Here is a 20016-nt window from a genome sequence, read left to right on the forward strand (position 1 = left end):
ACAAATATAGTCGGCCGTGTGTAACCACGGGTAACTGCAGGTTTAATCAATCAGGCATCAAAAACACTAAAACAAGCCAGGTACGGTAGTGCATGCCTTCAGTCCCAGCACTCCAAAGGCAGAGTTAGGGGAATTGTGGTTTGAGGCCAGCCAGGTCTACATAGAGAGTTCCAGGACCAGTTTGAGGTCTGACCCAGATTTAATTCTCCAGGAATATCTGCCTGTCCCTTACCAAGGACCTGGGCCTGCTGAGGAAACACTTCTAAATTGCCTGCTTGGCATCCTTCAGACTGCACCAGGACCATCCCTCAGGACGCTGAGAGCTCTGCTATGTCCTGGGGAAGGTTTTCTTCCCCTCCACTTGGAGCCACAGTAGAGACAGACAGGCATCCTCACTGTTCCATTCTGGGTAGGGGCCATCTCTTAATTACCCTGGCCTGAGAGCAGAGATTATGGAGTACCCACTTTTCATTCTAGGTCTGGCATTACCTTGTCCAAGAAACTGGGTGACAAGATGTCTCAGTGGGCAAAAGGGATTAAACCCCAGGAGTTATGTGATAGGAGGAGAGAAGTGACTCCTGAAAATTGTCCTCTGACCTTCCCACACATGCTGTGGCATGGGCATGCCTACACTCATACATGTATAAAAAAATTAAAAAAAATATTTTAAAAGTTTAAAATAGAACAAGAGGGAGGCCCCGCCAGGCCGTCCCGCTGAAGGATCTTAAAAACTGTACAGAATTTCAAGATGAGCGATACTTCTGAAGCGATTCCAAATTTTGAAGAGATGTTTACAAACAGATTCACACAAGACGACAAAGAGTACCAGGAATACTTGAAACGTCCCCCTGAGTCCCCTCCAATTGTTGAGGAGTGGAATAGCAGAGGTGGCGGTAACCAGAGAAATAGGGGCAACTGGCTGCAAGATAACAGACAGTTTAGAGGTCGGGATAACAGACGAGGGTGGCCAAGTGACAATCGATCAAACCAGTGGCATGGACGGTCATGGGGTAACAACTACCCACAGCAGAGACAAGAGCCTTACTACCAACAACAGTACGGACAATATGGCCCCAACCAGCGGCCTCCATATGGTTACTACTGACAGAAACGAAGCGGCTTTAACAAAAGGTCATTCATTTGATAATGTGCTAAATGTTCGTTTGTCTTCTTTTGGTCATAGTTTTTCATTCTATTTTACAGAATGGGTTGTTAATTGTCTTGAACTTGACTTGAAAATAAATTGATCTTGCTAGAGGTGTGACAATTGATGGGAACAAAAAAATAAGAGGGTGGAAGTTGGAAGTGGGGGTCAGGATTGCCCTGAGAGAGTGCTGAGGGCAAGCCTTGGTATTCTTCATCTAGCAGATGGGCCACTCCATTTTTTTTTTCTTGGTTTTTCGAGACTGAGTTTCTCTGTAGCTTTGGAGCCTGTCCTGGAACTAGCTCTTGTAGACCAGGCTGGCCTCGAACTCACAGAGATCTGCCTGCCTCTGCCTCCCGAGTGCTGGGACTGAAGACATGCCACACCACCGCTTGGCGGATCATTCCATTCTTTGCCTTTAGCTTCCCTTGGTTTCTCCCTGTGGCGCTGGATCTTCTCATGGACACCATCTTTCTGTCTCCCAGTCACATGGGCTTAAGGAGCCATCCTCCTCCACAATGAATGGCTTTGTCCTGACTAGTCACATCGTCAGTGATTCTGTTTCCATGTTAGATATGAGGCAGCAGGTTTAGGACCTCATGTATCTTTCAGGAGTTACAGGTCATGGGGTGTCCTCTGCCCATAGTGGGCAGAGCCCAGCTTTCTGTCCTACTTCAGTGCCTAAAGTTATCAAAGAAGAAGCACAACTTTCCAAGATCTGAGCACTAACCTCACACAGGTTTTCTCCTGCTTAAACATTTAGGGTGTTTGTGGTTTTGTTACTTTGAGGCTGACAGAGCAGGGTAGCACAGAAAAAGTCTCCTGTAGATGGTTCCCATTGCTCTTCCAGAAGACCTGAGTTTAGTTCCCTGCACCTGCATCAATACCACCTGGTTTTCCGACGTGTAAACCAGGAGTTTTGAAAAGTCACACGACATACGGAACAATCCACGCCCAATAGGAACCCGCTGTGTTCACCAAGTACCCACTCTGGGCTTAGGTTCCAGGGCCCACTTGGCATGGTTAGCAGATCCTTGGGAACCAAGGTGGCCCTGGAGCAATTCTTTAGGAGGATACAGGGATTAGGACCCTCTAGGTGTAGTCCCTCAGATATCCACCCCTCCCCTGTGTCTCTGTATCTCAGGGACTATCTACCATTATGTGCCCTGGTACAACACGAAGCCTGTGGTGGCTGTGACCTCCAACTGGGAGGATGTCGGCTTCCGAATGGATTGCCTCAACCTCCTCCACATCACCCGGGATCACCTGGTGAGTGTGCAGAAGGGAGGAGGGGGATGGGAGGCTTGGGAACGTATGTCACACTACCAAGAAACCAGTCACACCTCACACTTATACACACCATGATACTGGGACCCCACATCACTGAGAACTGTGCCAGATACAGCACTGGGCACTAGAGACACAAAGATAACAAACACACACTTGTTCTCACTGACGGAAGAAGTTAGGATGTACATTACTGGGCGGTGCAGCTATGGTTACCATGGAAATACAGGTGCCGAGAGATTTAGGATCAGAGGGAGGGGAAGGGAGGAAGAAAGCGGTCAGGAGGTAACAGGGCATCAGGGAGTTGCAAAATTCATAGGTAGTGTTGGGGGATGGGAGCACAAAGGGAACAATGTCTGTAAAGTCACGGTGATGTGACAGGTTTTCAAGCCATGAAATGAGTTACAGCCATAAAGGTATCACAGAAATCAGGGAGGGTGGAAAGGGTCCTACCACAGAGTTTTGGGTTCTTGCCGAGGAACACAGGTCTCGGGAGATGTTTATACATAGTATCTCTACATGTCAGGACCTTCTCATGTCTTCAATGGCCTTCTGCATATCTCCATCCCCTGCCTCCCATTTTCTCTGCTGGGTACAGGAAGCAGGGAAGAAAGTGTCTCCTAGCGTTGCTAGGGCACGCGGCAACTTGCAATTAACACCACCAGATTCCTCCTTAAAGGTCTCTAGGGCCTGCCAGTCCTTCAGCCTATCCCAGGAGAGCTCCAGGCTGAGGCTAGCTCTCTCTCCCTCTCTCTCAATGGACAGAAAGCCAACCTGGATACCCTGAAGTCCATCCGGAATCCGAAGGATCCAGCTATGCTCCAGCAGTGGGAGAAACTGCTGAAGGAGCTGATGGTGGACTGTCGGTAGGAGCTGAGGATCCTGGCTGGGGCTGGCCTTGGGGTGAGCTAGGGAAGACTCAGAAGAGGAGCTGGACGCTTGGAGTAGCACCCAATGGACCCCCGTTTCACAGGAACACTACTCAAATCTCCCCCAGCTTGAACCTACACACAGCTACTTTTCCTGCCCATGCAGGACAGCCCTGAACTCCAGTTCAGCGCAGGCTTTGTTGCCCCATGTCCACACTCAATGCCTGTAGCATATGGCAGATCTCCATCGCCTAGACCGCCATACTATTCTCACCCACAAATCTCACCATTGTTTATCCCATCCAGAGTGGTGCCTGTTTCAAGCTCACAGGAAAACATCCCCCTGGCCCCTACCAGGTTTTGGCCTCTTCCCTGGAAAACATCTACCCACAAGAGGTCTTTGGGAACCAACCTAATGCACTGCAGGGCTTTAAGGATGGAAGAGGGCAGGATGAGAGCCTGATTCAGACCCAAAGCGGGCCAGTTTCCTAAGGAGAGCTGGGCAGGTCTCTCCACATCAGGCCAGCTGTGGGTAGAAGCGTCTCCAGGCTAGAAAGGGAACATTGTCCTCAAGTAGGACCAGAAACAGTCATACCCTCCTGGCCACAGGCGACCTCTGCCTTGTATGACTGATCAGCCCATGGCTAACAGCTTGGACAGGAATAAATGGCAGCTCCGCAGCCGTCTTCTGCAGCACCTAGCGCAAAGAGCCAAGGAAGCCAAGCCGAGGAACATGGTGGTCACAGCAGAGGACTGGTTGCGCCGTCTCAATGCTGTGATCCCTGAGGTGGGCACTGGGCACATTGGCTGGACAGTGGGGCCTGGAGCTGACCAGATGGTCCTGATGCTCTCCCACCTTGGCAGCCCCAGGAGAGCCTTCCTGATGTGATGATTTGGCTGATGTCCAGGCAGCAGCGCGTGGCCTATGCTCGGGTACCTGCCCACACTGTCCTGTTCTCCCCAGCAGGACCCATGAGCTCTGGCAAGTTCTGTGGGAAGATTCAGAACCTCCTCTTACAGGTGGGCAAGTAGGGGGTGTCATTCGGGAAGGATGGGGTTCCCATATTGCCAGATAAAACCCCATGGGGCCTCCCTGAGGGCATGGCCCACGTGCTGTTTCCTTGGCCCTACATTAAGTAGAATAGAGCTCAGAGTCCCCAGAGGAAGGCAGGGGCCTGCACTTCTTAGTATGTGAGCTGCTGCCAAGCCCACATCTGTGGTAAATACTCCTCAAATCCTCCACCATCTCCATCACACCTGTGCCTACCACTTGTTTGTCATCTCTCCTGTGAACCACAACTGAATAACTTCCAGAATATTCAGTGACTGTAACACTTGGTACCAGCTCCTCAGATCAGAAGTAAGCTATAACAGAAGACTGAACCCCCAATGATGGCCTTTTGTCTTGGAGAGGAGGGTTCTCATAGCCCCTTCAATGGTTCCCATTGCCTCTCAGGGAAGACGCAGGCTCCCTAGCCCCGCCCTGGCTACCTGTATCAACCCTGTCAACAGACAGGTCACTTTGGGGCTCCCCATCCCAAATATACTTGCACTCTGCCCTTTCTACCATCACGCAAAGCCATTCCTCCTGTCTTTGCCCAGTGTCTGACTGCACCCTAGCCTCAGGGTGTTGCTCAGTCCACCCTCATGTGGGGTATGAGGACTGAGGTGCTTAGCAAAGTGCTGGTGCAGGGCGATCAAGCAGCAGGCAGGAAGTAGATAGCCAGGATCACCAAAAGCACAATTATCACTTTCCTCTGGCAGCCTGGTCCACCTCCCGCACCCCTCCTCTTTTCCATTTGTCCGTTGTCTCCCTCCGTGAACAACAGGGCAGAACTCAGTCCCTTTCCAGTGCTGGTGATCCACCCAGAGCTTTGTACTATTGTAGACTCTTTGACACCAGCACAGTTTGGTGTGAGGACCCTGATCCCACAACTCAGGCAAAAGGGGTGGATGTGACCCTTCTGGGAACGTGTGCCCCTCCCTCACCCTCTCCCTCAGCCATACCCCTGTGCCCCTGGGGGAGTGGTACCCCCGTGGCACTCCCACGGGATTGATCTGCCTCTGGCTCAGTACCCAGAAGGTGAAGGACAGGACACATTCCCAGCTCACCTCCGGGTCTGCATGTGGCTCGGCAATGTTCTACACAGCAAGAATCTGAAGCTGCTTCAACAAGGCAACATGGTGGTGTATGCAGAGACGGTGAGTGGACGTGCACGGCACTGGGAGGGTGGGGTCAGAGGTCGGCCAGGTCAGGGCCAGGCCAGGGAAGAGCAGGCCTGACAGTCGGGCATGCAGTTCAGAAAGAGAAGATGAAGAGACCCAAAGGTAGAGGAGGACACTGACCAAATCTGACAGCAGCGAGAGAGCTCTGAGAGGTGTCGGTCATGAAAGCCATTGTGGATGGTGCCAGCCTTGTATCCCTGCTCACAAGCCATATGCGTGTGCTAATAAAATGGGGTCTGAGTGGCCTTCTGGTACTTGGTCACTGCTCCTGGTGGAAGTTTATGAGGAGCTTTCTCGCAGCTTGCTCAAGGCATGTGACCAACTCAGGTCTCCAAATTGTATAGCATCTCATTTGTCACCAATGGGCAGTCTGGGGACCCTTGCTGACCTCTGCCAGACCTCCGGGCCAGAATGGAGGTCACAGGAGGTGGGGAAAGGCCAGGAAGCGTGAAAAGAGCAGGAGATGAGATGTCTGCCCGCAGAGCATCAGCTTGGGATACAGGGAAAACAGCTGGGCAGACTGCTCTACAGAGGGCAAGGGATGACCTTTGTTCTTTCGAGAAGGGCTGGCCCGGGAAGATAGCTCCGCCAGTAGAAGGGAAGTAAGGTTTGCATGCCGGGCTCTCAAGTGATCTTTTCTGGGGAGATGAGAATAAATGTCTACCCACCTCAGATAGGTGACTCATGACAGAGCAAAGAATGAGTTCCATTCAGCTTGGGGAACCAATGAGTTTAACTGGAGTTACAGAAACATGAGCAAGGTATGGGTGTCTACACCACTGGAGGAGTCTTCCTCCCAGCAATTGTTAACTGTTTATATATTGGAGAAGAGAGGAGCCCCCTGAGCCCTTTAATCTGCTCATGTACTCCAAAGAAGGAACAGGTGGCCCCATCTTCCAAAGGTAGACACAACTGACCTGATTTCAGGACGGCAATGGCTATATCAAAGCTTGAAGACAGGATTCCACCACACAGGCCTTTTAAGTTACAGAATTATGACTTTGTTTGTAGTTGGTTCACACATGCATGTAATCTCAGCACTTGGGAGGCATAAGCAGCAGAAGTGCTGAGAATTTGAGACTGGCCTGGGCTATATAAAGAGTACTAGACCAGTCAGAGCTATTTCAAGAAAGAAAAAAAATGCATTTAAAACATTGTTATGTTTTAAGGTTCATGTGTTGATAACATACTGTAACACAGTCAGCTCCCCATTCAACGGTATCTCCATTCATGTACTGAACCAACTGTACATGAAAATGCAGTCAATAGCTGGGTGGTGGTGGCAGTCAAGTTCATGATGGCTGCATCTATACCAAACATGTACACACCTTTCTCCTTGTCACTATGACCTTAGCAATACACTAGAACAACTCTTGACATAGCATTGATATTAGGTTTTATGTTATCTATAGGTGACTTAAAGTATATGTCATACACAGATGCTAGATCATTTTCAAATGTAAGGGGCTAGAGAGTAGATTGGAGTACCCAGGGGTATTCTGGAACCAACTCCCTGAGGTAGTCAAGGGACAGCTTGTCTAATCAGCCCTGAATAAGGCAGGGACAGAGAAGGAATGGAGGGGGGTGTAGGAAAAACATGGGGAGTAGCACAGAGGGTATGTGTGTAGAAAGACTGGATTTCTCAGATCTGCAGTGACTAGGGAGTAGGCAGGTCACATCGAAGATACAGGCTTTGAACTGGGCATCACCCCACTCCTCTGCTAGCTTCTCGGTGCTGGGTAGTGTTGATTGCTGAGCCTCTGTCTCCTAGGTACAGTTGGGATATGGCCCTGCCTTTCTTGGCTGCTCCATGTTTTGATGTTGGGAAACAGGAGTCTCAACATCCCCAGCATGAGGTGGCTGATGGAGGCGGTATGGGCACTGACTAGGACTCTCCTCCCCCAGTATGAGAATCAGGCCAAGTTCAAAGACCAGTGGGGACAACAGGGACTGTACCACTGCCCCAACTTCTCAGATGTCACGGGACACAAGGCTGTCCCCAAGACAGATTTCAAGGCTCCCCCGGGATGGCGCTGGCAGGGTGACTGGATAGTGGAGCCCCAGAGGAGGTAAGGATGATACATGCCCTGCCCTGGCACCTGCAATGTCTTACTGTGAGACTTCCTCTCACCTGGGAGGGCTAGTGGGTACTTAAAGAGGTGGGCTCCACAGCCCTCTAGTCCCCGTGAGTGAGAATACACAAGATCAACAGCCTTGCCTAACACCTGTTTGCATCATGCTAGGCTCTCTCTAGCTAAAGGGAGGTGGGATGTCACATAAGGGTGCTTGGCCAGCAGAGAATGACCCCTGGGAGTTCAGACAGCTCTGGGAACTTGGGGTCTCACTGCTACCCAGACTCCTCCTGGACATAGACATCAACAAGAGCCAGGTGCTGGAAGAGGTGTATGAGAACCAGATCCGCAATGCCACAGGCGCCTGGGTGCCTGCAGCTATCCCTACCACAGATGCGGTAAGTGTCTCCATCCTGCCACAGGGTACAGGGGAGAAGCAAGGAGGCAAGGACCAGATTGGGGGGCCTCAGAAGTTGGGATGTCCCAGCAGTGAGAGCTATGTCTGAGCTCTGTTCCATACAAGCTGTGGGACTCCAGATAAGTATTTACAGCCCTGAGGTTCTTCTAGCACCAATGAAGGGGTTGTACCCAAGGAGAGGAAGCAGCAGACCTCAAATTGGATGTCAGAGATAGATCCTGTGTCGTCTGTAGTCCAGCTGCTTTGGAAGCAGAAGGATCACTTGAACCCAGGAGTTGGAGTTTTAACCTGAATTCTATCCTAGTTCTCACAAAAAAGCCAGGCATGTTGGTCTGTACTTACAGTCCTAGCGGTAGAGAGGCAGAAGCAGATAGCCCCACCACCACCACTGCTTGCTGGCCAGATAACAGGTAAGCCCCAGATCTCAGAGATGTTGTCTCAAAAACTATGACCAATGGGATCCTGAGCAATGAGACTGAGTCCCAGCTTACACACACACACACACACACACACACTGTCCTGACAGAAATATTCTGTCCTCTCTATCACCCCATGGTTCTTCAGGAAATACGGTGCTAAGATACAGGAACTAGTCTTTGAGTTTTGGTTTATTTTAATGGAGTTCACCCAGAGGCTGCTGACCACTGAGTAGAATCACGCGAGTCTAACGTGTCCCCAGTGCAACAAAAAGAGAGCTGTTCATCTCTAAATAAATGAGCCAGGAAGGGCATTAGAAGTTGCAAGATTTTTCTGCCATAGAAGGTGGCTGGAAGTTCAAAGACAGGAGAGAGAAAGAGAAAGAAAGAACAAGTGAAAGCAAGCTTCATATACCTCACCTGGACCCTCTCTCACCCTCAACATCCATACAGAATGGACAGCCCGTGGAAGCCCTGGAGAATGTGAAGTGTCCCCAAGGCTGGCACTTTAAGAAGAACTGGACTGTGGAGCTCAACCATGCAGTGGACAGCGAAGGTCAGTTTCTGGTCAAGTCTGAGGGCGTGAAGGCCTGGGACCCTGAAGCATTCAAGTCTGGTTCTTCTAGTAGACTGAGTGACTAAGCTCTCAGGCAGGATGTGTCTGAATCCACCCCCCCGGGGGGGGGGCTCCCAGCCTCTTAGGGAATTCTCAGCCTCTAGCCATTCCACAGAGTCAGCCCCTCTTGTTGAGACGCCCCACTTCCTGAGGCCTGACCCTGAGCAAGCCTGGTGGATAAATGCCTGGATTTGGATTTGGCATAGATTTGGTTGCAGAGCTTCAGTTCACCCAAACAGGCTCCAGGGAGGGAGCCGTGGACTGGAAGTCTTGATGCTTGGTCTCCAGACGCAAGCAATTGCTGCAATTGGTTCCATGTAGTCCAGGTTACACACTTCAAGCACATCTTCCGGGACATGAGGACCCCTCTGCCCCCAGGACCTGTCCCTCTAAGGCCCTACTCTCAGGCGTGTGTCAAAGCTCCCGAAGTCTGCAGGTGCAAATGGACCCAGAGGCCATGTTGCTGCCCCTGCAGGCTGGGAGTATGGAGTGGGAATCCCACCCTCCGGCCTGCCCCAGATCTGGAACTCGGTGGAAAAGACTTACCATTCATGCCGCCGGCGACGCTGGGTGCGTGTGCGTTTCCGGAATCACAAGGAGCTGGGCCAGGAGCTGAGCCAGGAGCAGGAGACCCTCTCCTTCCTGCAGAAGGTGAGGCTGACGGAGCAAAGGCCCTAGCTGGGATACAGGCAGAGGCCACTTGCAGAGTGGAACAGGAGCACAACTCTAAGACCCCCGTGTTCTTCCCCGCAGCAAGACCTCTCTGAAGAGGGAGAGGGCTGGGAGTATGGCACCTTTGACTCCAAGTTCCACCTGGACCCACAGCCCGCAAGCCGGTTCCGTCGCCGCTGTTGGCACCGACGGCTGGCACCCAAGAAGGAGAGGGGTGTGGCTCCCATATTCCTCCTGGAGGGATCCTTGGTAAGGCTGCCATGGTCTGGGTGACGCTTGTTTATTACCTCTGTCTCCCAGAGGCTCGGGAACATACACATCCCTGGTCCCTGCTAGCTGGGTCCCCAACTCTTCAAGTTTGGCACTGGCTGCAAACCTTACGGGAACCTTTGCAGGCGCAGGCAGTGACGTTGGAAAACGAAGCAAAGAAGGAACACGAAAAGACATGGTCATGGCAACACTGGAGGGACTCGTGGAGGCACACCCCGGAGGATCTCAGGATCCCCACCATGCCTTTCATCTACTTCATCTTCGACAGTGAGCCCTGGCCTGGGAGTCTCTGGAGTGGCCCCAGGGCCTGAGAAGAGGGAGAAGGGAGGAGCCTATGAAGAGCGGGGACAGGAAATGAACGAGACTTCTCTTTACCCAGAGCCTCACTACTACCAGCTCTTCTGCTACATCTACCAGGCCCGGAATCTGATGTACAACCAGATCCTGACCTTTCAGGGTAGGAGTGCTGTAGCTGGTTGTTTTTACTCTTTGTTCTTTGGGGGATCCCGCCGCACAGCTCCCAAATAAATACGTGGAGACGTATTCCTACTTATGAGTGCCCAGCCTTAGCTTGGCTTGTTTCTAACCAGCTCTTCTTATATTATCCCGTCTACCTTTTGCCTCTGGGCTTTTATCTTTCTCCATTCTATATACTTTGCTTTACTTCTTACTCCATGGCTTGCTGTGTAGCTGGCTGGCCCCTCTCCTCCTCTTCTTATTGCTCCTCGATCCTCTTTTTCCTCCTATTTATTCTGTGCCTGCTCTGCCTATCCTTTCTCCTAACGACCGTTCAGTTCTTTTGGACCATCAGGTGTTTTAGACAGGCAAAGTAGCACAGCTTCACAGAGTTAAACAAATGCAACACATCTTTGCATCATTAAACAAATGGTCCACAGCATAAACAAACGTAACAGACTGCCCCTTGTCATTCAGCCCTGTCCCCTAGCCCCCAAGGCCTGGCAACACATCCACGTACGTCTGTGATGAATATGTAACCGAGATGCAGATTCCTCTCCCGAGAAGCTTGTCTTAGCGAGGGTTACTCTTGCTGTGATGAAACACCATGACCAAAAGCAACTTGAGAAGGAAAGGCTTTATTTCTTCTTATGGTTCCACATCACAGTTCACCATCAAAAGTGGTGAGGATAGGAACCCATACAGGGCAGGAACCTGGGGGCAGGAGCTGATACAGAGGCCATGGAGGGCTGCTGCTTACTGGCATGTTCAATCTGCTTTCTTATAGAACCCAGGACCACCAGCCCAGTGGTGGCTCCACCCACCATAGGCTGGACCCTCCCACTTCATAAGAAAATGCCTGATAAGCTTGCCTACAGACTGGTCTTATGGAGGCAGCTTCTCAGTCGAGGCTTTCCCCTCTACAACGGCTCTAGCTTGTGTCAAGTTGACATGAAAACTAGCCAGCACAAAGCCTATGAGTATAATTTTGGGGAAAGACACCAAAGACTACAAATCCAGGGTGCTCTTGAGATGTGACACCAATGTTGTGAAATCTGGAGAGGGGTTTGAAGAACTCAGTTGCTTATCTGGAGTCACTTAGTAGGCCTCGAAAAAGGAGAAGCTTGCATGGCAGAGAACTGGAAGACAGGGTGGGACATGAAAGACAGTGACACACTGGGTTGGAGAGATGGCTCGGCGGTTAAGAGCACTGGCTGCTCTTCCAGAGGACCCAGGTTCAATTCCCAGCACCAACATGGCAGCTCACAACTGTCTATAACTCCAGTTCTAGGGGATCCAGCATCCTCACACAGACATATATGTAGGCACAGTACAAATGCACACAACATAGAAATAGACAGACAGACAGACACATTGGGAAACCATGTCACTTGAGGCTCTGTAGAAGAGGTGGGGCAGGGAGGAGGCCCTGTGTGAGGGAGACCCATAGAACCATTCAGGAGGTGAGCAGAGTACTCCCACCCTGCCCTGCTAATGGCACTGTGACAGAAGATAAGGAATGGGTGGCAAAGCTTCCGGGCTGTTTGCTGAGCTCTGTCCCCCAACATCACCAGCTATATTAAAGGCCACTCACTGCTGCTGCAGATGATCGATTATGGAAGCCTTACCCCCGGAACCCCTCCTCAGCAGCCCCTTCCCTCCATCCCAGAGAAAGTCAAGCTGTCGCCACAGCAGGCACGGCATTCACACGGATGGAAGCAAAGGTGCCTATGGGGTATGCGCAGTTGATCTGCAGCTCTGGCTGAAGCGGCATTCGAGAATGGCTGGCACCCATCCCGAGTCTCCTCAGGTCTAATGGCTGCCACTGAAGAGAAGGGGAGAATCTCACTTGGCAGTTTGGAGTTGTGATGCCCCGTCTTCCCTCCCTGCCCTAGAGCCTTTCATTCGAGTGGTCTTCCTGAACCACAGTCTGTGCACCCAGACACTACAAAGCTCTGCAGCCCCGACGTGGTCCCAGACGCTCATCTTCCAGCACCTTCTGCTGTTTGAGAACCCCAAGGACACCAGAGAGAACCCTCCGCTTGTGGTGTTGGAACTGTGGCAGCGTGACTCAAGGGTACAGCAGTAGGCTGTGCTTGAGGGAGGAAGATCTTCCTCAGAGCCCTGCTTCGGGGCTAGAGGTGTATTTTAGAACCAGGTGTTGAAGGGGTTAGACCATGGTTCAGGGGTCATAGAGATGTGTTAACTGAGCCCCACTCCCCTCTTCCTCAGAAGCCCATGCTGGAAGCCTGGTCCACATTCTCTGAACTCCGTTCTCCTCTAGGGAAACAAAATCTTGTGGGGACGGAGCATGTGGCCCCCGGTGGTTTGGCTGAACCTCCAAGGCTGGGCCGTGACCCCCCTGAGGTGGCATCCCCTTGTGAGAGAGTTGGGAGAAGAAGAGGGTGAGATCTTGGCATCCTGTGAGCTGATCCTGGAAACTGAGGTACAGATGAGAAGGGCAGGGCTCGGGTCCCTCCTTGGTGTACCTTCACTTCCAGGTTTCCACAGACACGAGGGCCCATCCCTCCCCTTCAGGAAAAGGCTGAGGCTCAGAGTCACACACTGGGTTCAATGCTGTCAGCCTGGCCAGTTTCCCCCTTAACCCCCTTCCAGCTCCACCCATCTGTTCCGGGATCTCTTTAGCTGAGCCTTCTAAGGGACGTGCAGGGTGAGGCAGGAGCAGCAGGAGCAGCCCCCAGGGCTTTATGCTTCCTCATTTCCCTCCTCTACCTTCCAGAAGTTGAAAGACAGACATCTGCCAATCCTCAGTGTCTCCTGTAAGAACGGGATATACACACTGCCCAAGAACATCCAGCCTGCAGTGAAAATGATGGCCATTGAGGTGCGTGCAGATGGGGAGGGGTGCCAAGGGAAAGCCTTTCCTAGAGCGGCCTAAGGCACCCTGGAGCTCTTGGAGAAACTTTTCTGACAACCTGGCCCAAAGCCTGAACGCTAAGGACACATTCTCAGAGGCAGGAGAGACAAGAGAAACGAGAGCAGAGGCTTGGACAACATGGGGACTCGGGCAGCAGATAGTAGATGCAGGACTGTCTCGTGTTGGTCCCTGTAGATCAGGAACTGATTTCTCAAGAAGGAAATCAAGGCTCAGAAACAAAACATTGCAGACACAGTGACCAGAGACTAAGTGACGGAGCCACAATGTAAGCCCATCCCTGCTTCAGACCAAACGTAGGTCCCCACGTTGGTTATTCTGTGTCCTGTTACAAATTGACAGAGAAGAAAACAATCAAGTAGTTCAGGAACTAGTAACTCCTTGAGATCAGCTAATGTAGTTAGTCCCCCACTCAGTTCCCATGGAGGCTCTCATGAGGTTCTGGACATTCCTGAGAATTGAAAGAGAAATCATAGGGTGCCAAATCAGTGGTTGGTCATGGAACTGTCTGGGACACAAGTCAGCTATAAGATAAATGGCATACAGACCTCAAAATCTGTGGGCTCTAGAGGCAACTAGCCTCAGGAGCTCAGTGTCTGAATACTGTCTGGAGCCAGAAGTGGGCAGGTGTACCACCTAACCTGCTTGTGGGCCAGCTGGGGTGAATGGCAGGTCAGCTGGTGGTTAGATACCACCTACTTCACAGAGACAGCAGACGGCAGGTCTTGAGAAGCAGCCTGTCCCCTCACAGGGCAGGGAGACCCAGAGGAGCCTCAGATACTAGCTCTGGTACTGCCATATTCCTAACCCTGGCATGCTTTAAACTGCACTTCCAGACCAGTTTGTGCCTGCCCTGGTTAAGAAGTGCTATCTGCCCCAGCCCTGCTCTCTCCTGGTTCTGACAGATTATGGCTTGGGGCCTTCGAAACATGAAGAATGTGCGTTACCCACAGCTCCTGGTGGAATGTGGGGAGGCTTGCCTGAGGACAGAACCCATCAGCAACTTCCAGGAGAATCCCAACTTCCCTAAGACCAACTTCTTCCTCACGGTGGTAAGAGGCCTTGGGAAGGGGCTGGACAGTCTTCTTCTCTTGAGGGGCCTCACGTTCCCCTCTCTTTGGGCTGTAGTTCATGCCTATGGAAGAGACTCACGCATTGCCCCTGGTGGTGAAAGTGGTGGACAACCAGGTCTATGGCCAGCAGATTGTGGTGGGTCAAGCCAACATCGACTTCCTCCAGCCCTACTTCTGTGACCCCTGGGCTCTGAGCTACACTCCTGTAAAGCTTCCAAGTATGGTCCTTTCCCCAGCCCTGCCTCCTGTTTTCCATAGGAAGCCCTCACTGGGAGTAGAGGGGACCCTAGCTCCCTTGTGGGGTTGGTGCCCCTCTTCCTTGGCTTCTCTCTTCCTGACGCTCACAAGCTGTGTTCTCTCTGCAGCCCTGTCTATGAAGAAGCCTGATACTGTGAGTAAGGGCCCCAGGCACCTTCTCCCCTCCCAGTTGCATGAATGACCCTGTTCTTGCCTCTGAGGAGGCTTAACTTTACTGGAGAAGGCTAAGGGTTGGGCCTCAGTCAAGTGTGTGCATGTGAGAATCATGTGAGCATTTTGGGGATGTTCTCATGTATCTAAGGCTGATCTCGAACTCGTATGTAATAGAGGATAACCTTGAACCAATCTTCTTACCTCCTCCTCCCAAGTGCTGGGATTGCTATTTTATTCATTTGTGCGTGGGGTACATGTGGTATGTGTGTGTGCACGTGCATGTATGTGTGCATATGTACACATGTGTGGAGGCCAGACATAACTCCCCCTTGCTATTTGAGACAGGGTTTCTTGCTGATCTAGAAATTGTTAATTAAGTTAGGCTAGCCAGTCAGCCCAAGGAATTCCTGTACTTACCTCTCCAGTACTGGGATTGCAAACAAACCACCATACTGGGCCTTTTTACATAGATTTTTACAGAGACTCCCATGCTCACAAGACTTGTGATAGTAGCTAACACTGACTGTCCACTTGACAAGAGTTAAAGTCACCCGGGAGACAAGCTTCCAGGTTTATCTCTGAGGGGTTGTCTAGATGAGGGTAACTGAGGTGGGAGGAGCCACCCTGGAAGTGGGCAGCAACTTCCCGTGGGTTGGGGTCTTAACTAAAAAGGAGAAAGTAAACTAAACACTGGCATTTGTCACTCTGTGTCCTGAATTCATACACAATGTGACCAGCTGCCTCAGACACCTGCCCCATCTCCTCCTCTCCATGACTTCTCGAACTGTGAGCCAGAATTATCCCTTCTCCCCATAAGTTGCTTCTTGTCAAGGTACTTAATCACAGCAACAAGGTTAAGACCCCTTACCTGAGACCCTGGGATCTCACTGAGGGATCCCACTAAAGTTGGCAGTCGTTAAGATTTTGTTCCAAGTGCCTCTACCTCTGCTGTGCTCCAGGGTTATAGCTCTAGGGCAACAGCATCACTTTTAATGCACAGCAGTTCCCAAATGCCTTCATCAAAAGGATATGCTGCCGGGCATAATGGTTTGTGCTTGTAATCCCAGCACTCAGAAAACAGAACAGGAGGATTGAAGGTCTGAGACAGCCTGAGCTACATAAGCAAGGCACTGTCCCCAAAACCAAGGGCTAGGGAGGTACCTAAGGGATAGACTGCCTGCCTAGCATGCACAGACCCTGAATTCCTACCTAGCACAAGATATGGGAGGGAGGGAAGGTTGATTTTGCTGGGAGGGGCATAGTGGTTAGTAGGCCTGTAATCTCAGCACTGGAGAGGCTGAGACAGGAGGATCACAGACTAAGTACATGGTGAGACTCCTGGGGGAAAAGATTCTGCCTTCAAGGGTTCAGATAGAGTAGAGTGCATTTCTGAGCCCGTGTGAGTCCTGTGTATACGGATGGGCAATGGACACTAAGAAGCACAATTCCCCACCCTGGCTTAACTGAAAGGCCTATGGAAACTGCAAGGGGACAGGAGAGCTCCCACCCCAGCCTCTTCCTCCAGTCTTCTCCAACCTCCTCACTTTTCAGCTCTTCGACTTCCTTTTCAAGAAGTTCTGGTTTGATTCCAGCAAAGAGGAGGTAAAGAAGACTCAGACCAGGGAACAAGGGACAACCCCAGGGGGTTGGCGGGAGCACCGTAGCCCAAGGACAAGGGACAACCCCCAGGCAGTTGGCGGGGGTACCGTAGCCCCGCCTGAGAGCCAGCGAGAGTCCCCCCTTCTCTGTCAGGATGACTATGAGCACGACGTGGACTGGTGGAGCAAGCTGTTCTGGGCCACGGGGGACGCTGACAAGTCTCTGCAGTACAAATATAAAAGCTACCACACTCTGACGGTGAGGGTCCTGGGAAGGGCAGCACACAACCTCCCCTGGGAGGGGCCAGAGACTTGGCCATGGTTTGTCAGGGAACCACCAAGCAGCAGAGCTGCTGGTTTGGTTTTGCCTTGTTTGGAATAAGGTCCTGCATAGCCCAAACAGGTCTCCACTTGGTTCTATAGGTGTAGATGACCCTGAGCTCCGACCCTCCTGCCTCTACCTCTAGGGTGTTAGCACTGCAGGCATGCCCACCACATTCAGGGTGCAGGGATCCTGTAATACAAGTACTCTCCCACCTAGGTGGAGAGGGGGGACTGTTTACATTGTCCCCTAAGAGCCCCCAGAAACCTTGCCACCAGCTGCTCCATCTGAAGCAGGCTTGGGGGCTGGTGATCCCTTCATCTCTTGACTTCCAAGATGGTCCCCAACAGCCCAGGTACTGCATCTGCCCCCCCACAGGTGTACGACTGTGAGCTGGAGGCAGTTCAGGCTTTCCAGGGCCTGCAGGATTTCTGCCACACCTTCAAACTTTACCAGGAAAAGCCCAAGGTGGACAGTCCTGTAGTAGGGGAATTCAAGGTGCGTCTAAGTCAGCCAAGCTACCTGTCTATAGCCCATGGAAGATGAGCCAGGGCCTAAGAAACAGCCCCAGAAATAGGGAGACAAAGGTCAGTCTATGCAGGCAGGGATCGAGGGAGGCAAGACATTCAGATTTCCAGCTCTACCTCATGCTGGTCCCACAAAGATGCAAGCCTCAGACATATTCAGACCCGAAGGGATGGGTGTGCAGTCCCGTCATAGTCTGGGACACCAAGTAGCTTTGAGTGCTTTTGCCCAATGCCCCTTTAAACTCGGTCCCTGCCTGAAGACCCCTGCTGCTCACCCTCAGCCTAACCCTCTCCCTGCTGTACTGGTGGCTTTACAAAGTTAGGCTAGCACTGCCGGGTTGGGGATTGGGCTGCCAACATCTTCTCACCCCCAGGGCCTGTTCCGCATCTATCCCTTTCCTGAGGACCCAGATGCCCCCAAGCCTCCACGTCAGTTCTCATCTTGGCCTGAGACTGAAGATTTCCCTCAGACATGCATGGTCCGGGTATACCTGATACGAGCCATCAACCTGCAGCCACAGGACTACAATGGCCTGGTAAAAAAAAAAAAAAGTAGTCCCACTTGTCACCAGTGGTCCGCACCCCATGCCTAGATCACAACCATGTTGCAGTAGCTTCAGGCTGCTCCTACCCACATAGCCACCACTTAAAGGCACCACGCAGTACACATCTACTTCACTCTCATGACTGACGTCCCCCTTCCTTTCTTCCCTCTGCTTCTCTTCCCGCAGTGTGACCCTTACGTGATCCTGAAACTGGGGCAGACTAAACTCGGCAACCGGGACTTATACCACCCCAACACTCTGGATCCTATCTTTGGCACGTGAGCTGCCCCCAGTCACTCACTGTTGTTTTTCTAGTCCTCCACGCTAGACTGGAAGGCAGTTCCAGTAGGCAGATACATTTCTTCAGAGCCTCTAGGATCCCTGTGTGCAGCATCTCACTGGTTCTTAGGGGCTCAACAAGTGCAAGACAGGTGGATGATCCGCCACTTTTTCACACGCCCCACCTACACCCAAAGAGAGGCACTCGGGCCTCCATGCACAGGCTGTCTTATAAGTTACTTTTAGCCATGTTCAGGGACTGGATGCTGGTGGACAAAAGCCTATGCTCTGCTGCCCACATTCACTGTGAATGAAGAGGCGGGCCAAGGACCCTCATTCTGAGATGCTGGCCAGTCAGGCAGAACCCATGTCCGCAGCCACGTTCCAACCCCCTTGTCTCTAGGATGTATGAACTCACATGTAACATCCCACTGGAGAAGGACCTAGAGATCCAGCTCTACGACTTTGACCTCGTTACTGCCGATGATGAGATTGGATCTACAGTGATCGACCTTGAGAACAGACTTCTGTCTGGCTTTGGAGCCCGCTGTGGGCTCTCTACATCCTACTGCAAGTGAGTGTGGACCCACTCAGCAAGAAAGCTGCGTGGGGGGAGGTGTGAGCCCACAGTTTCCCGAGGAGAGGTGGAGAGCTGGGCTGGACCTGCCCCTCTGTTTCCAGCACCTTCCCCTGAAAGACCTGTTCCTTCCTATCTGTTCCTCTTGCATACTCCCACAGGTCAGGGCCATTTAGGTGGCGGGATCAGCTATCCCCGAGCTACCTCCTGGACCGCTATGCCAAACAGAAAGGGCTGCCTCCACCTGTATTTGACCTTGACGACGACTCAATTGTCTACAATGGGAAAACGTTCAGGTTGCAGAGCTTTGGTAAGCCCAACACACTTCCAGACAGCTAAGGTGTGGTGTTGGGGAACCAGTGTGGACCCTAGAATGAATGAGTGCAGAGAGAGAGAAGAGGGCAGGATGAGGAGAGGGTGCCCTTGGGTAGAAGAACATCTTTCCAGTTTTCCCTTTTCTTCTCATAGAAGGCTACTGGAGCCAGATAGCCAGGCAGGGCTGGGGAGGGTGCTCAGATGGAAATGCTAATGACCTCATGATCACATCTTCCATCCAGAGTCCACGCCCCCTACCTTTGAGGGTTTGGGGCCTAAGAAAGAACGCCTGGCACTGTACATCCTGAACACCCAGGGCCTGGTTCCTGAGCATGTGGAGACCCGCACACTGTACAGTAAGAGTCAGCCAGGTATCGACCAGGTATGTGACGACAGAGGGGCTGCTCCTGCCTCCTACGGATTGCACTGGATAAGGAAATGGGTGTCCATCCACCCAGGACATAGTTCACAGTGAGAAGCAAGGGCAGGTCAACAATTCACATGTGTGCACAGACAGGAGTCAAGCATGTTTTGCACGTTAGTAAGAAAGATGCTCCAATGATATTACTTAGAGAAGGCGACGCCTGGAAAGGCTGTAAGAAATGGATGCCTCACAACAGTGTGGGACGCTCTAGGGTGTCCCACCAACCACTAGTACCATAGATGTTGCTCTCCTGAGGTGTAGGAGGGGGCACCATAGCTCAGAAGGCACAAACACTGCAAAACCCAGTTCGCCACTTAACTGCAGACTGTCTTCCCTATATGAAGGAAGCCAGGGGCACAGCTCCCACAAGGGCACCTTAATCATGGCTCACTGTCCAACTATAAACATGGCTCCATCGTTCCACAAATCTTTCACATTCATGAAGTCTTCTGCTGAGCAATTTTTAAAATAACCATCCTCATTAAACCGGCTTCCTCAAATGGGTCAATGTGGAAGAATAAAAGCAGGTCAGGTGGCTGGACAGGCAGGACATATTTACCTATTTTCTAAGGCTGGTGGAACCACCCTTTCCCTTCTTCTACT

At 51.7% G+C, this 20016-nt stretch overlaps 2 protein-coding genes across 2 annotated transcripts in view; both read left to right on the forward strand.

Moving 5' to 3' along the window:
* The window catches only part of Fer1l5 (fer-1 like family member 5), a 51818-nt gene that overhangs the window by 29039 nt on the left and 2763 nt on the right, over positions 1–20016 (forward strand). The window contains exons 20-45 of the mRNA XM_057751457.1: positions 2289–2413; positions 3197–3297; positions 3910–4087; positions 4165–4320; positions 5374–5502; positions 7432–7595; positions 7882–7996; positions 8886–8988; positions 9524–9699; positions 9802–9969; positions 10122–10257; positions 10370–10447; positions 12342–12523; positions 12731–12892; positions 13187–13291; positions 14248–14394; positions 14471–14633; positions 14781–14806; positions 16378–16428; positions 16579–16683; positions 17125–17244; positions 17648–17809; positions 18005–18096; positions 18501–18671; positions 18836–18984; positions 19232–19371. Of these exons, the coding sequence (XP_057607440.1) occupies positions 2289–2413; positions 3197–3297; positions 3910–4087; positions 4165–4320; positions 5374–5502; positions 7432–7595; positions 7882–7996; positions 8886–8988; positions 9524–9699; positions 9802–9969; positions 10122–10257; positions 10370–10447; positions 12342–12523; positions 12731–12892; positions 13187–13291; positions 14248–14394; positions 14471–14633; positions 14781–14806; positions 16378–16428; positions 16579–16683; positions 17125–17244; positions 17648–17809; positions 18005–18096; positions 18501–18671; positions 18836–18984; positions 19232–19371 (3404 nt within the window). The remainder of the gene's footprint in view (positions 1–2288; positions 2414–3196; positions 3298–3909; positions 4088–4164; positions 4321–5373; positions 5503–7431; positions 7596–7881; positions 7997–8885; positions 8989–9523; positions 9700–9801; positions 9970–10121; positions 10258–10369; positions 10448–12341; positions 12524–12730; positions 12893–13186; positions 13292–14247; positions 14395–14470; positions 14634–14780; positions 14807–16377; positions 16429–16578; positions 16684–17124; positions 17245–17647; positions 17810–18004; positions 18097–18500; positions 18672–18835; positions 18985–19231; positions 19372–20016) is intronic.
* LOC130890573 (RNA guanine-N7 methyltransferase activating subunit-like) lies at positions 719–1270 on the forward strand. Its single transcript, XM_057794635.1, has one exon. The coding sequence runs from the start codon at positions 749–751 to the stop codon at positions 1103–1105; it is 357 nt and encodes a 118-aa protein (XP_057650618.1). The 5' UTR covers positions 719–748; the 3' UTR covers positions 1106–1270.

Source organism: Chionomys nivalis, chromosome 19, assembly GCF_950005125.1.
Source record: "Chionomys nivalis chromosome 19, mChiNiv1.1, whole genome shotgun sequence".
NCBI lineage: Eukaryota > Metazoa > Chordata > Mammalia > Rodentia > Cricetidae > Chionomys > Chionomys nivalis.

Coding starts and splice junctions, on each gene's coding strand:
- LOC130890573 (XM_057794635.1), top strand. CDS start 749: ATGAGCGATACTTCTGAAGCGATTCCAAATTTTGAAGAGATGTTTACA.